Genomic DNA, 13,271 nt, shown 5'->3' with positions numbered 1-13,271 from the left:
GAATGGGTTGTACGTCATTTGCGGGATATACAATTAGGGCTTGGTGACATGGAATTTTCAGCTTTTGGAGATCAAGGCGGTGGTGTAGCTGAGTTGATTATTGTTTTTACAGTGTTATTTGTCGGTATCAAGATGAGTGGAGCCGCCGCACAGATCGCTTTGAGCAGGCTGTTAGGCCGCCTTTATAACCAGAGGGCTCATCTGGATAATGTATTTTTGGAGATTAAAAGGTCGTGTAGAGACGGGATTAACCAACAGACGGAACCCCAACCTTCTCCTCCAAGAAATCCACCATATCATCAATTTCATCGGGTATCTTATACCAGTGTCCAAAATCCTCATACGCCTTCCACGTCACATCCATGCCAAACCCATTGGATAAGACAGACGTCATTCGCTCCCCGAGGTCAACCGACACCTTGGGATCTGCAGACCCATGGCCGAGAAATACTGGCGTTTGTAAATGGGGCTTTGGAGGTCCACAAGATTCTTGATCTCCCTTTTGGACTGCGCCTTCAAAGCCATTTTCTACTTCGTGTCGTAAGGATGGTAGGTCGAGGATATCCCGCACGTGATTCAGCGCCTGGACGGGAGCAGGGGTGTCCTCGTCTTTCTCATCATCGCGTGAGAAAGGGTCCTCATCTTCATTCTTGCCTTCATTCTCATTGTCCAGCCCCAAAAGCCCAGTAATATCCCTGTCCAAGGGCAACCACCCGCTCATCCCCACAAACCCGCCAAGTTGTTTGTGCTGCCCGCTGTCCTGCCCTGGAAACCCTCCCAGAAGGCAGATCACAGACGCCGCACAACCTTGGCTCAGTCCACCGATCACAATGCGGCTGTAGCCATTGCTAAGAGTGGGGTCATCTGACTCTCCAAGCAACTGTGCTTCGTCGTCAATCAATGTTCTCAGGAACCGGCTAGTCTCCTCTAGCCCGTCAACCTGTAGCTCGATTCGAACATTTGGGTCCTCAAGACTGTAGTTATCGAACCATTGATGTATCGGAGTCCGTTTAAGTACCGTCGCGCGCCGTTTCTTGGCGGTGGGGAAAATAAACTTGACTGTTGGGAGACGCCGCGCGATGTCTGTGGATTCAAGAAATACTGAACCGAAGTGTTCGCTATTACTGCCGCGGCCGTGGAGGAAAATTATAGTATGGGTGTGTTTGCCGTTTTGGAGAGGAGGGATAACCAGGCGCGTGAGGTAGGGCTTGAATCCCATGGATCAGTACTGGTGTATATATAGATTTATCTTCAACAGTAAGCGTTGAACTGCTTTGTCATAGTAGCAGAAATCTCTACAACCCCGAAAGGAATCATCATCATAGCAGCAGTGATACCACTTACCAATCACTACTTAGCGCATAGTTCACTGCAATCTGAACTACGCGCTCCACATTCTACACAGGATTCGATCTGTGTTGTTGACGCTGAAATTTCCAGAGTTAAGACTTGTAGACTCGGCGCTTAGGCTGCCCCACTACATGATATTGCCAACTTTAAGGTATAGCATGGATTGGATTGGAGAGTTGCAACGGAAAGATTTTAGAGGTAAAGATTAACTCATTGGCTAAGTACAGGCGACAAGACACTCAACCCAACGATTGAAAAGAAGCAGATACCACAAAAATGACTTTTGAAAATGAAAAAGAAAAGAGAAAAGAGAAAAACACACAATAGCGTAAATATGGCCGTGCTCACCAAACGCCCACGGGGCGGGGTGGCTTGCGGGGTGGCTTGCGGCCCTAATCTGGCCCCTCTTTCGGGTAACTCGTTTCAGCTGCTTTTTAGTCGCTTCAATATTCTACGCGAGCACGGATCAAAAAGGGACATTTGCGCAATTTGCAGAGACACTAACCTAAATACCGTTAGAGCCTGCAGCTAAGTCTTGAGGTCTTCAATACACCACGAATGCAGGAGATTCATCCATGGCAATTACTAGTAGCCGTGTCGTATAGTCAGTCATTCATGGCTCTGTGCTGAATACTAGCCGTGACAACTACCTAGTCATGGTTTTAAACCACTATCGAGACAGGTGCAGAGAAATTTGAACAACATGACGAGTCACTTCTCATTCTGAAAATACAAAATAGAATTATCACATCATTTGCCCTCCCACCAAACCAATCCAGCTCCCAGAGCCCCAGCCACCACCAGTCCACCAGAATAACCCCGTGTAGCTCCAGGTCTAGGAATGGGTCGTGTCACACTTGTCACTAGCTCGGAAAGTCTCCAAGCACGTATCCCTCGCCCAGCCTGGAAGCCCCAGATCACAACAGCTTTGCTCAGTAAGCTCCTTTATAGCCCGAATGATACTTACATCACCAGCGACTCCCACAACCATATTAGTGTCAAAGTATTTTTTACCATCCTTTTCAAGACACCGAAAGTTATTGGTGCTACCATAATTGGTTTTGAGTGCATTTTTGTAGTCATCACATTTGCCAGCGTATTGCCAACGCCAGCGATTCATGGCATCTTCTTTCCAGAGTTTGATAAAGTTGGCATGGGTACCACCAATGTGGTCCACCTTATCTAAATTCAGTCTTATCAGTATGACTAGTCTTTGGAATAGCGAAGGTTCCATCTTGACTTACCCCGGGTGGTGAGTGTTACTGCCTCATTAGCAGGAGCAGCAGTCACAGTGACGGCCAGGGTAGTGGCAAGAATAGTAGCCAGGTTGAGCTTCATGTTGGCGGTAATCTTTGGAAGACTTTGATTGAATCGCAAAAGTGTGGTAATAGAGGTCTTGGGTAGATATGAGGATAGAGAACTTGGAGGAAACTGTGGATGAGATGATAAAGTCTTGAATGTAGAGGATTTAGCCTCTCTTTTATACTTCTCGAGTCTTCAAAGAATCAGTCTGCTGAAGTCTGGGTAATAATTACAGCCTCGTACCCCTTGACTAGAGATGAAATCTTGAAGATCTCGATACTGCCTTGAGGCTTTTCGCCTCTACAGCTCCATATTCTCTATCTGTAACTACTCACTCTACCTAGCATTCTCAAGTGCTATTCCTGAAGGATTGTGAGGAACATGCCCAAAGCGCCGCAGTTCCGTTTTTGGACTTTCCTCAAAAATAGCGTCGTGATGGTTACCAGCCAATAGAGAGCGTCATTCACCGCGCACGGGATGGTGTAGAGTAATCTCACACTTGATATTCACCCTTGAGGTCTAGTTTGCCAAGTCTTTGCTCCTGACTTGTCTCAGGGCCCGACACTGCCATTTCGGTATGCCTGGGTACTTCTCAGCTTCTACGTTTATAGAGAATGGACAATGGTACAATCTGCCAAGTTTCAACAGGTACCAGTTGTTTCCCAACTGGAAGAAACCTGTCTCATCCTGCCCCCAAATTCCCTCCCTTGCTAGGCTATGCCACTTAAACCTCAGACTGCGGTTGCTCTTCCAATATCCAATGGTAAAATTTCCTCATCAACCATCGGTAGACAGCATTCTATGGAAATTCAAACGGGTAGGTCAAACATGACTGGAACTAGCAATCCTCAGCGTCAAAGATCCAGACACTGCGACGCTATATCAGTGATTCCAGAATCTCAAAAGCTCTGGGGTTAATGCACCGGAAGAAAAAGAAGAAGATAGATTAGTTGGTCGTGGGGAATGAGTTGTCGTTGAGTAATCTAGTCACCAGATGTCTACATGCAAGAGACTTTCGTACGAAGCTATCCAAGCTCGAGGCAGATACGAGCAGTGTACTCAATTGCTCCACACACACACAGCATCGTTTAGGCGCTTGTTTCCTGGATATGGTGAGTTCCTGAGCTTCATCTCTGTCTGCCTTGCGCGATCATTGCATCCTTCCCAAGACACCGTATTACCACCATTGCCCTTTTCCAGCATGGCGCCGACCATTCCCTTCCCCTCCCTCCGGTTAGCTACGGTGCTGGCGACAAATCGACTTGATGGTTGTAACCTCGAGATCTTGTTTGTGAGTATTAACTGGCTCGTGAGCTGCGTATCCACTTGTCTAGATAGCGTTCTCTAGCTTACGGTAGGATCCAGGCCATCTGGCGCATCCTGCGCCAACTAATCAGCAGTTTCCAAGATTTTGCATGGCACTTCGGTCCCCATCCCTCTTTGGCTTTTTCTGCCCTGGAAACCAGAGAAATGGCTTCTCTTTACCTGTTCTCTATGTCAGCTGGTTTTTGTGGTCCTTGTGCTGTCTTCCAGGCCCCTTAGTGCCCCAGGTCCAACTATAGTTAAGTCCTGAAGCATACTAGTAGGAATTATCGGTTGCCAGTTCAGAGATCATCATTCGTTCCAATAGTATAGATCATGTTGACTGATCTTCGATGCTGGGGTTGCGACTATCTCAAAGAAGAAAATGGTTCAAAACTGTCTGGAGATCTTCATGGAGCTAAGAGCCAAGAGGTTGGAGGTCGTTGGTTCTATCCAGGAAAAAAAAGAAAACAAAATATAGAATAATAGATGATCGAATCAACGAAAGACCTCAATCAGGCTGTGTAAAGATCTTCACGTAGCCAAGATGTTGGAGTACGTGATCATAAATATGGATGAATACTAAAGAAGCTGGTTCTCTTGAAATTTGGGACATATAAAAGGTAGGTAGAATCCTCTGAATTCAAAACTTCATTAGCTCATCAACATCACCTTTCAAGTCTTCAAAGCACTATTGTTTCTTTCTTCAAGAAGTCTACAGCTACCATCCCATCATTATTTGAAGTCTTCCCTTTCCGCAAAAAGCAAAACCGTGCAAGCAACACGCAAAGACCACCAATATGAAGTTCAATCTAGCTACTATTCTGGCTGCTACCATGACTGCCACCGTGGCTGCTGCTCCTACTGAGGGAATGGGAATCACTGCCCGTGGTAAGTATTCGACATCCCTTGAATCTAGTCGTACTAACAAATGTATTTAGCCCCCATAGACTGGGTTGATGGCTCCCATGCCAACTTCATCAAACTCTGGAAAGAAGACGGGATGAATCGCTGGCGTTGGGCATACGCAGGTGCCACGTGTGAAGAGTTTAAGCATGCGGTTAAGACTCGCTCTGGTGGTACTGTGAATAACTATCGGTGTCTTAAAAAGGATGGTAAACTACTTTTTGATACCAATATGGTTGTGGGATCAGCTGGTGATATCTCTATAATTTCTGCGATCAAGGCGATTACTAGGCAACCGTGCTGTGATCTTGGGCTTCCAGCCTGGGGGATGGATAGGTGTTTGCATGAAAACGGTGATGACGATTCTGAGAAAAATTGCTAGACCTCAGACTGGACCGGGGGCCGTATGGGACCTGCTGCTCAGCGCTAGATGCAGAGTTTTCCAGGCTGTCAGAGCATAGGCGTTGCTGGTGCATGAGTGGAACACGGCTCCCACGATGATGGTTTGAGCAAGGGAATTGATGCCGTCTTGATTGTTTGCAAGGAATTCAAAGGCCAACTTGGGAATTATATCGTGTATTTATTTGAAGGACTTCTTAGGCTTATACGATGTTTGGGGTTCCCCCTTTTCTCATAGACTGATCTACTAGTAAGGGATGTTTAGAGTCAACATCGAAGTCTTCTATATTATAGTATGTTAGATATATTAATTAGGTCAAGCCCTATACCAATCGTTGGTCAACGTTTTGGCGTAGTGGTCTTGAAACTAGCTCTTGGTACCTAGTATCTGACTGACAATGTCTTCTTTTGATACTGGCATTCGGAGTAATTTTCTCTAGCTAGGGTGAATGGTTTTTACAGGACTTCAATTTGCTCGGGGTGAGAATCAATCTTCTAATCTCTGACCGAAGAGCTTATAACCTCTTAGCTGCTACGCCAAAACACTGACCAGGGTTTGGTATAGGGCTTAACCTGACTTGTATTTCCAAGAACTGCTGAAGTGGTCAAGCAGGATGGCGTAGTCTAAAACCAGTGGTGGTGGTCACCATATCATAGATTCCCAAGGCGAATATAAAACCAGAGCAGCAAAACGATAACAGAACTCACGAAGCAATACTAGCAACAAAAAAGATACAACAAATAATTAAGCATGTCGGAATGACCAAGGCTTTGGTTCCTTTTCAACTTTTTTTCTTGGTCGCCTTCTTTGCCTTGCCTTTCGGCGGTGGTTTCTCTTTGTCGCCTTCCTCAGCTTTCTTGGCCGCCCGTTTGGCCTGCCTCTGCTTCCTTTTCGCCCTCACATCTTCATCCGTTGAGAAAGCATCTTCGGGAAGTCCTATGGGGTCATCCACAAGAACACTGCCTTTAAGGATAACTTTATCCTTGCCATCTCGGTTCCATCCTCCAACTTGCCAGAAAGCTGGTTCAGTCACGGCGAGCACTCGATGCCCATCAAGTCTCAACTCCCGTTCCATGAGCCCATGGATGTGGGCTGCCCCAACCTCCTTTGAATTACGATAAAATAGGGGCGGGAAATCTTCTAGAGTTCGCCATTCCAGGTCCGGTTGTGATGTGGCCATCGCCACTGCTAGCTCAGCCCCTTTCTTGTAAACACTGTTGAGAAGTGTCTCTCTATCTCGAATCCGAATCTCGTCCTCGGTGTCTTTGAGCAGGCACTGAAAGCTCTTGTCGGCTAGTCTAGCCGCAACGACTTGCTTGATCTTGGCCTCTCGGAGGGTCAGATTCTTGAGTCCAAAGGCGGGATTGGGGCTCAAGAAAATGTTGAATGCATTGGAAAGGCGTGTTGTTTGGGCTCGTCAGTGACGAGCAAGCTGTTCGTCCGCTAAGAAAGAAGATTCTGTAAGCTTTGTGGACTGGGCAAAAGACCACACACTTAGGTAGTAACTCACTGTTGAGGAAAGTTTGGTATAAGTGGTTAAGCTGAGCACCAAAAGGCGTCTCTACACCAGACCCTTCGCCATCGTTTGAGCTCTGACTATCGGGCCATTCCAGGTACCAGAACGGATTTGTGAAGAATAGACTGAGAATCTCCTTGACCACGATTATCCCGGCAAAGATTGCCAGGATATTGCAGCGTATATTAGGGGGCAGCCGCGGGACGATCTTGTCAAAGTCATCTTGGATGACATATCCCTCCATGTTAGCAATCACTTGCTTCTTTTGCTCTTTAGACAGGTGTTCGTATTTGCCCCTGGTGGAATAGAAGCCAAACTCGTATTTCCAATTCTTGCAAGTGGACATTAGCCCAATCAACCTATTTGGCCACTCCCCAATGTAGATTGGGGGCCAGTGTTCATAAGCCCCATGCATGAACGTTCTGTCCGATCTGAGTGTCCCGATGGTAGCTGCTTGGTCCTCAATTCTCTTCTCTAGCTCCTTGATGTGCTTCTCCCGATCCTCGGTTGTACTATTGACTGGTTTGGCAAAGGGGGCTTCCTCTTTGGAGTCCCGATTGCCTTCGTCTGGGTCGCCTTTCGTCTTCTTCGCCCTCACCTGACTGGGAGAGTGAGCCTCTGCCGGGGGTGTGCTTGAGGCTGGCCGTTTTCGACTAGCCTCCAATAGAGAGGTTTGCTGAGCTTCACGTCAGATATCACAAGTTTGAGAGCTGGAACTAAATGGCTCACCGTATTTTTGGTCTTCATCGCCTTTGCCTTTGCCTTTACCTTTGACTTAGCAGTGGCCATGGTGGGTAAGATTGAAAAAAGTGTCAAAGAATGGAAAGAAGGCACTTCGATAAAGTTTGGTGAAAACGTGTCTTCGCCCAGGATGAAGAGACTTCTATGGACTGATGATAGAAGTTGATATGTATTTGACTGAGACAGAAGTGGTGTTGCTACTAGAAGCCAGCGGGGGGGTTTTGCTGGCGCCCTGTCAGCTTGTTTTGTCTTGCTCTCTTCAAGTCAGATTCTTTGTCTTGGACTTTTACGTCGGATTTGACCTAGTGAGGTTGGAAGGCCTGGAGCAAGGGCTTGGCTACCTTGGTTTGCGATCCGCTTCTTTGTCCAAGGGGCGTTGCATTGCCACTCCGAAAATTCACTTGATATTTTTCTCTCTCGCCCATTTTCCCATGTCTCATGTCTTTACCAAATATGCCAGACAAAGAATGGTTTGAGTAGGAAGGCGGAGCGCTACATGTACATCCTAAGGACAATCTCGTGATACTCCCAGTTCAGCTTGAGAGGGGTCTTAGACTGATTACAGACACAGCTGATGCTAGTTTCTTATATCGAAACCCACATGAGACAGGTGGTTTACGCGGTATGATTTCTTATTGGCAACAATTCTAGGCAACGTCCATGTTTGCTCGAACAGCCTCAGACAAGATGGCTTGGCAAGTAAAAGTATGGAGGTGCATGCAGACATGCAAACTGTTCTTGACACTTTTTTTGTGACCTCTGCAATGCCCGTGAAGAAAAGAGCAAGAATCCTAGGATGTCCATAGCAGTCTCTAAGCAAAATGAAATGATGTTTAAGGACATCATTCTAACAGAAAGGTGAGTCATCTTGAAACACTTGTCTAGCAGTATACAATGAATGAAGTGGGCTTGAAATGGCCCATGTTTGACATATTGCTCTATACTTCAGTTGTAGACCATCATTTAAGAAGGGCTAATCCGTCGTACTGCTATGTGGGAGAACAATATCGTCAGATGTATGACGGCAACTGAAGAACTGAAGACAACATCGTCACCATGGACACCTCTGGAGGACCCTCTCGATCCTCCTCGATGCCTTGCAGCACGCAAGACAGAATCATCATCGGCGTGGACTATGGAACCACAGGCACTGGTAAAATTCTGAATAGACACGGTGTGGAATGATGACCGCTGCTAATGACCAGCTACTTAGGTATCAGCGTCATTATAGTTGAGGGCCAAACGGGTGCCACTCGCTATGAATTCATTACCCAGTGGCTATCCGGTGGAAATCAGCCAAAATTTCCCTCCCGAATCGCATATTCTCGTAACAACCCATCTTTCTCCATGCCTTCTTCGTGCTGGGGAGTTGAAATTCACCCTGACATGAACGCGTGCTCCTGGACTAAGCTTCTGCTGGATCAGAATGCAGAGCTGACTGAATTCGATGACGAGGTCCTGAGGACCGCGGTCTCCTCGGGTATTTTCGATCTGGCGAGTGGAAAAGCACCTGTGGAGATTATTACAGACTACCTGCAGCACGTGTTGAGCTTTGCATGGGGTATAATCAGGCAAAAGTTTGGTGTGTCACTTGATCACCTTCCTATCAACCTTCAGTTCACCGTTCCAGCTACATGGGCCCAGGAAAGTCGGGTATTGAGCAAGCAAGCAGTGACTCAGGCTTGGCGTGGCAAGAGATCACAGGATACAGTAACGCTCATGTCCGAGCCCGAAGCTGCTGCAGAGGCTGTCTACAAGCTACTCCGGTCTGAGCTCAAGGTTGGGGATGGGATTTTGATCTGTGACTGTGGCGGTGGAACTGTGGTATTTCCTCATTTGATATTTGTTGTTTCCACCACGACTGGGGTCAGGCTAAGGAGACTGTTACTTACTGTTTACTTCAAGGATATTGCAACCTATTTGGTCGCGGATTGTGATCAGTTCAGTCTCTCAAGAATAACTGCTGTGCAAGGCATGTGAGGAATTTCTAGATTTAATCTTGTCGCAATACAGTATGGTATAAAGATAACTTACAGAGCGCAAAATGTGTCTAGACATCTTTTTTAGCCGAGTGGTATTCTTTTCCACAGTGCTTTGGACCATTTCACTAATTTCTTGCAGGAGGCAAATGCGGCGGCACAGCGATTGACATTCGACTTTATGATCTTATCAGCAAGCGGCTTTCGGATGCATTTGCATTCTTGAACTATCTAATCGCACCTGGGAGCACATTCATGAATGCCTTTGAAGATATTAAAAGAGATTTTGGCAGGGATGAGGGACAAGACACTTTCAGGTTATCACTCAACGTAAGAAGGGGCCAGAGAACCTGCACTTTGCCATACTATAATTCGAAAGGAAAGGAGTTCATTCTTTCTAGAGAAGACATTCAAAATTTGTTTGACCCAGTTATCTCCAAGATTATTGGCCTGATTAACTCGCAGATCATTGCTGCAGATGAGGAATTTGGCTCCCCTGTGATCAATGTAGGTACGCATCTCAGAGCAAGCTTTGGAAATGGCTAACTTCAGCTGTCTAGAGAATTGTTCTTGTTGGTGGACTAGCTTGTTCACCTTATGTCCAGGCAGCACTTCGTCAATCTTTTGAAATACCAGGAAAGCTGTCAGTGACAGTCCCTATTGGCCAGGAACCGTGAGCTCCCCCCCTGTTGGATGGCGCAACAACGAAAGCACTAACAGCTTCCAAGTATAATGGCCGTCGCTGCTGGCTCGGCACTACGTGGTCTACGGGGAGACTGCCCAGTAGTGCTAAGAAGTCCTCAGCACTATGGATTCGGATCTCCCCAGTCATTGCGCCATAAATTTGATCCTCAGTGCAAGAACACTTGGGATGATTTTAGTGTGCAAATGCCTATCACGAGCATAGCATCATGGGTGATCACTAAGGTATGTTAATTCACTTTCAGCTAGCAGCCTGCCCTATGATCAAAAACACTGACGCTCAGTCGCACCAGGGTTGCCAATATAAGCAGGGATACACCCATCTTCAGGATTTGTCCTGGTTTTACCAAGATGACGGTCCCAAGATGATGACAATACCTGTCTATTCTTGCGGACTAGTGCGCCCACCAAACAATGCTTACCATGGCTGTAAGTAGCAATTTCACTGCGGTTCGCATTGATAGTCTTGCTAACTACTATCAGCTGCTACACTCGCGGGGCTTATTGTCGCTGACTTCTCGTCTCTTGATCTGCAAAAATTCAGTCACAATGTGAGTCACGGAAAGACAGTCTATCAGCTAGAGTATTGTATCAGGACTATCGTTGACGCCCAGAATAGGACTTTGCACTTTACCGCTGCGGCGCTTGAAGAAATAATCGGCACTTTGACTCTTCAAGTGCGCTTTTTGAAATCATCTTAAGCATGCATTTGCTTGAGAAGGTCCCAGGCAAGGTCTCAGGCAAGAGTAAATGATCACCAGGTAAGACTTGGTCAAATTGAAACTTACACCAATGAAGCAAGATCTATTCCACATGTTCAATCAAAATTTGCTAGATGACATGTTTTTCCTGTACCAAAAAGCGACCTCATGTACACCTCTCAATCATCATCATCGCTTTCCCAGTCGTACTCATCGTCGTAGTAATTCTGCTGGTAATTTCCAATAAAATCGACATCACTGCGTGACATTTCTGGTGTTGCGATATACAGTCCCGCTCAAGTCTGTGCCTGATCCTTGAGATCAGTATAATGATGCTGATGGCCAGGTGCCTCTGATACTTTGGCTGAATAGAAGGAAAAGTGTCTTGATCAGGTCATACAGTTGACTTTGGTTGCAATGGCATCTCTCGTACCATGAACTTGTAGTAGATCTTGGGACCCGTCTCGCTGGGCCAGCTCTGTGAGGCTATGATGCAGCGACGAAAATATCGACGCCTTGGCTGGTATAGACCCTTCTAGACTAAACACCTGGAAGATTTCTGGTTAACTCTAACTATTGAAGTGTACATGGCTTTTTTTCACGGGCGGTTGCTTTCTCCAAAGATCGTCGACGGGCAGCAAGCTTTTGTAGAACTAACGAGTTGACATCAATCATCATAAAGCGATACGCTCTCAAAAGCTTGGGGTCTATTATAACCTGCTTAATTATTGGTGACTTGTTAATTTGTACTTTATATATGTCAGTCAAGAAGTAAAAAAGAAAAAAGAAAAACATACAACAGCCGGGATTCGCATGTGGTCACCCACCATACTACTAACCGGCCGGCGTGTGGCTTAAGTACGGCTGAGCGGACGGGAAGCCCTGTTTTCCACACCCTATGGTCGTATGTACTGGGATAACCCCTTTACGAGATAATTCAGGCTACCTGGTGGAGGGGATCTCGGATATTGTTGCGCCACCATGGCTCAGCATGGCACCTTCCTCTAATTGGCAGATATGATTAGTTTGTATTAGCCAGCAGAGCTGGCTGAATAGAAGGACAAGCCTCTTTTCTTCTCTCCTCCCGCATTTTGCGAAGGAAAGTAAGCAGGCCAGCCCCTAGAGGGGCCTAACAGATATCATCAGCTGAACGCAGGGGACAAACTATTCGTAGTAGTCCGTCAACGACGTCGGATTAAGCTGGCGACCGGATCCGTTGAGGAATAGCTCCGTGGTGACCAGTCGGCTGCCTGAACGAAACACTCGGGCAATCTAGGTGAGGGCCGTGCGCTTGTCACTCATATGCAACAGGGACTCGATGGCGTAGGCCCTATCAAAGGAGGCGCCGTCAAATGGTAGGTGGATGGCATTGGCGACCTGGGAATTGATTGGACCACTTGCGTACTGAGCCTGGGCCAATTAAATCTAGTATTTACTGACGCTGATGCCTCGGATCTCAACATCATAGGCGGAGGCGAGGCGAGCAGTCGCTTTTCCAGTGCCATAGCCGACGTCAAGGATGTGATAACTTAGATGCCATGATGGACGTGTACGGATCTTATACATGTGTCGGTGCATCAGACAGCGTGACTGATGAACTCAAAGTCGAGCTTGGCCCAGACAAAGTGGGAAAACTGGGATTCAAGACGTTTAACATGAAAGTTCAACCACCCTCCTCGAGATCAATGCAGGATCGTACAATATTGTCATTTCAACCGAGCTTTTCCGTTGGGGGGCAAAATGTTGTAAAGACGGGTCAAACCTTGCGAAGCCTACTGCGTGTCGGGGGGGTTTTGATTTCAATAGAGTTCACAGGAACGTCACTTTGACCCAACTACTATTACTAGTTTGTAGGTGTCGAGAATGTTGACATTGAGGGCCCCTAGATTACCACTGGGAAATGGGGTATGCTAATCTACCAGAATGGCTTCTCGGGATCGATACCCGTGTACGGTAATCTGTTGATGGATGGCGCCCATCACAGTACATGCATACATTGTTTGTAAATATATTCCTGGTTGAGATCCGGTCTGATAATTGCTAGTGATTGACATGTCGAATTTGGCAGGTGTCATGCTATTTTTATAAATAATTTTTTTTGCTTTTTGAGAATTCAACCTCAGTTACATGAGCCTTGTTGTTTAACCTTGAGATTAAATCTCTCTCTTTTACTGTTTTTGATTTCTAGATCATAGCTATGATTCAACATCTACACCGACCAGAGGATTTGCGGGGTAATGTGTATATAACCAGGAGATAGGACTTGTGATATCTTTCCTTCTATCAAGAGCTATGAGTTTTTACTAAGATCTTGACTTCCTTGAGTAGGCTGGACTGGCAGTCTGGGCCAGAGATAATATCCAGTGGCTGGA

The 13,271-nt window shown here is 46.5% G+C and overlaps 3 protein-coding genes across 3 annotated transcripts; all 3 read right to left on the bottom strand.

Moving 5' to 3' along the window:
• Nucleotides 1–247: 247 nt before the first annotated feature.
• On the bottom strand, nt 248–2,688 carry BDW47DRAFT_122317 (alpha/beta hydrolase; the record flags this gene model as incomplete). The annotated part of the gene is made up of 3 exons (XM_024815822.1): nt 248–1,207; nt 2,318–2,532; nt 2,595–2,688. The coding sequence occupies 3 exons, from the start codon at nt 2,686–2,688 to the stop codon at nt 248–250; spliced, it is 1,269 nt and encodes a 422-aa protein (XP_024675884.1).
• A 3,353-nt stretch (nt 2,689–6,041) lies between these two features.
• BDW47DRAFT_122316 (uncharacterized protein) lies at nt 6,042–7,565 on the bottom strand (the record flags this gene model as incomplete). The annotated part of the gene is made up of 3 exons (XM_024815821.1): nt 6,042–6,589; nt 6,771–7,452; nt 7,506–7,565. The coding sequence occupies 3 exons, from the start codon at nt 7,563–7,565 to the stop codon at nt 6,042–6,044; spliced, it is 1,290 nt and encodes a 429-aa protein (XP_024675883.1).
• Nucleotides 7,566–12,171: 4,606 nt separating this feature from the next.
• Nucleotides 12,172–12,404, bottom strand: BDW47DRAFT_122315 (uncharacterized protein; the record flags this gene model as incomplete). Its single annotated transcript, XM_024815820.1, has 2 exons — nt 12,172–12,295; nt 12,340–12,404. 2 exons carry the CDS (start codon nt 12,402–12,404, stop codon nt 12,172–12,174), a joined length of 189 nt encoding a protein of 62 aa, XP_024675882.1.
• Nucleotides 12,405–13,271: the final 867 nt, after the last annotated feature.

This window comes from Aspergillus candidus (assembly GCF_002847045.1).
Source record: "Aspergillus candidus strain CBS 102.13 unplaced genomic scaffold BDW47scaffold_3, whole genome shotgun sequence".
NCBI classification, from domain to species: domain Eukaryota; kingdom Fungi; phylum Ascomycota; class Eurotiomycetes; order Eurotiales; family Aspergillaceae; genus Aspergillus; species Aspergillus candidus.
Note: the sequence above shows the minus strand (reverse complement) of the source record. Positions and strands in the feature narration are given on the sequence as shown.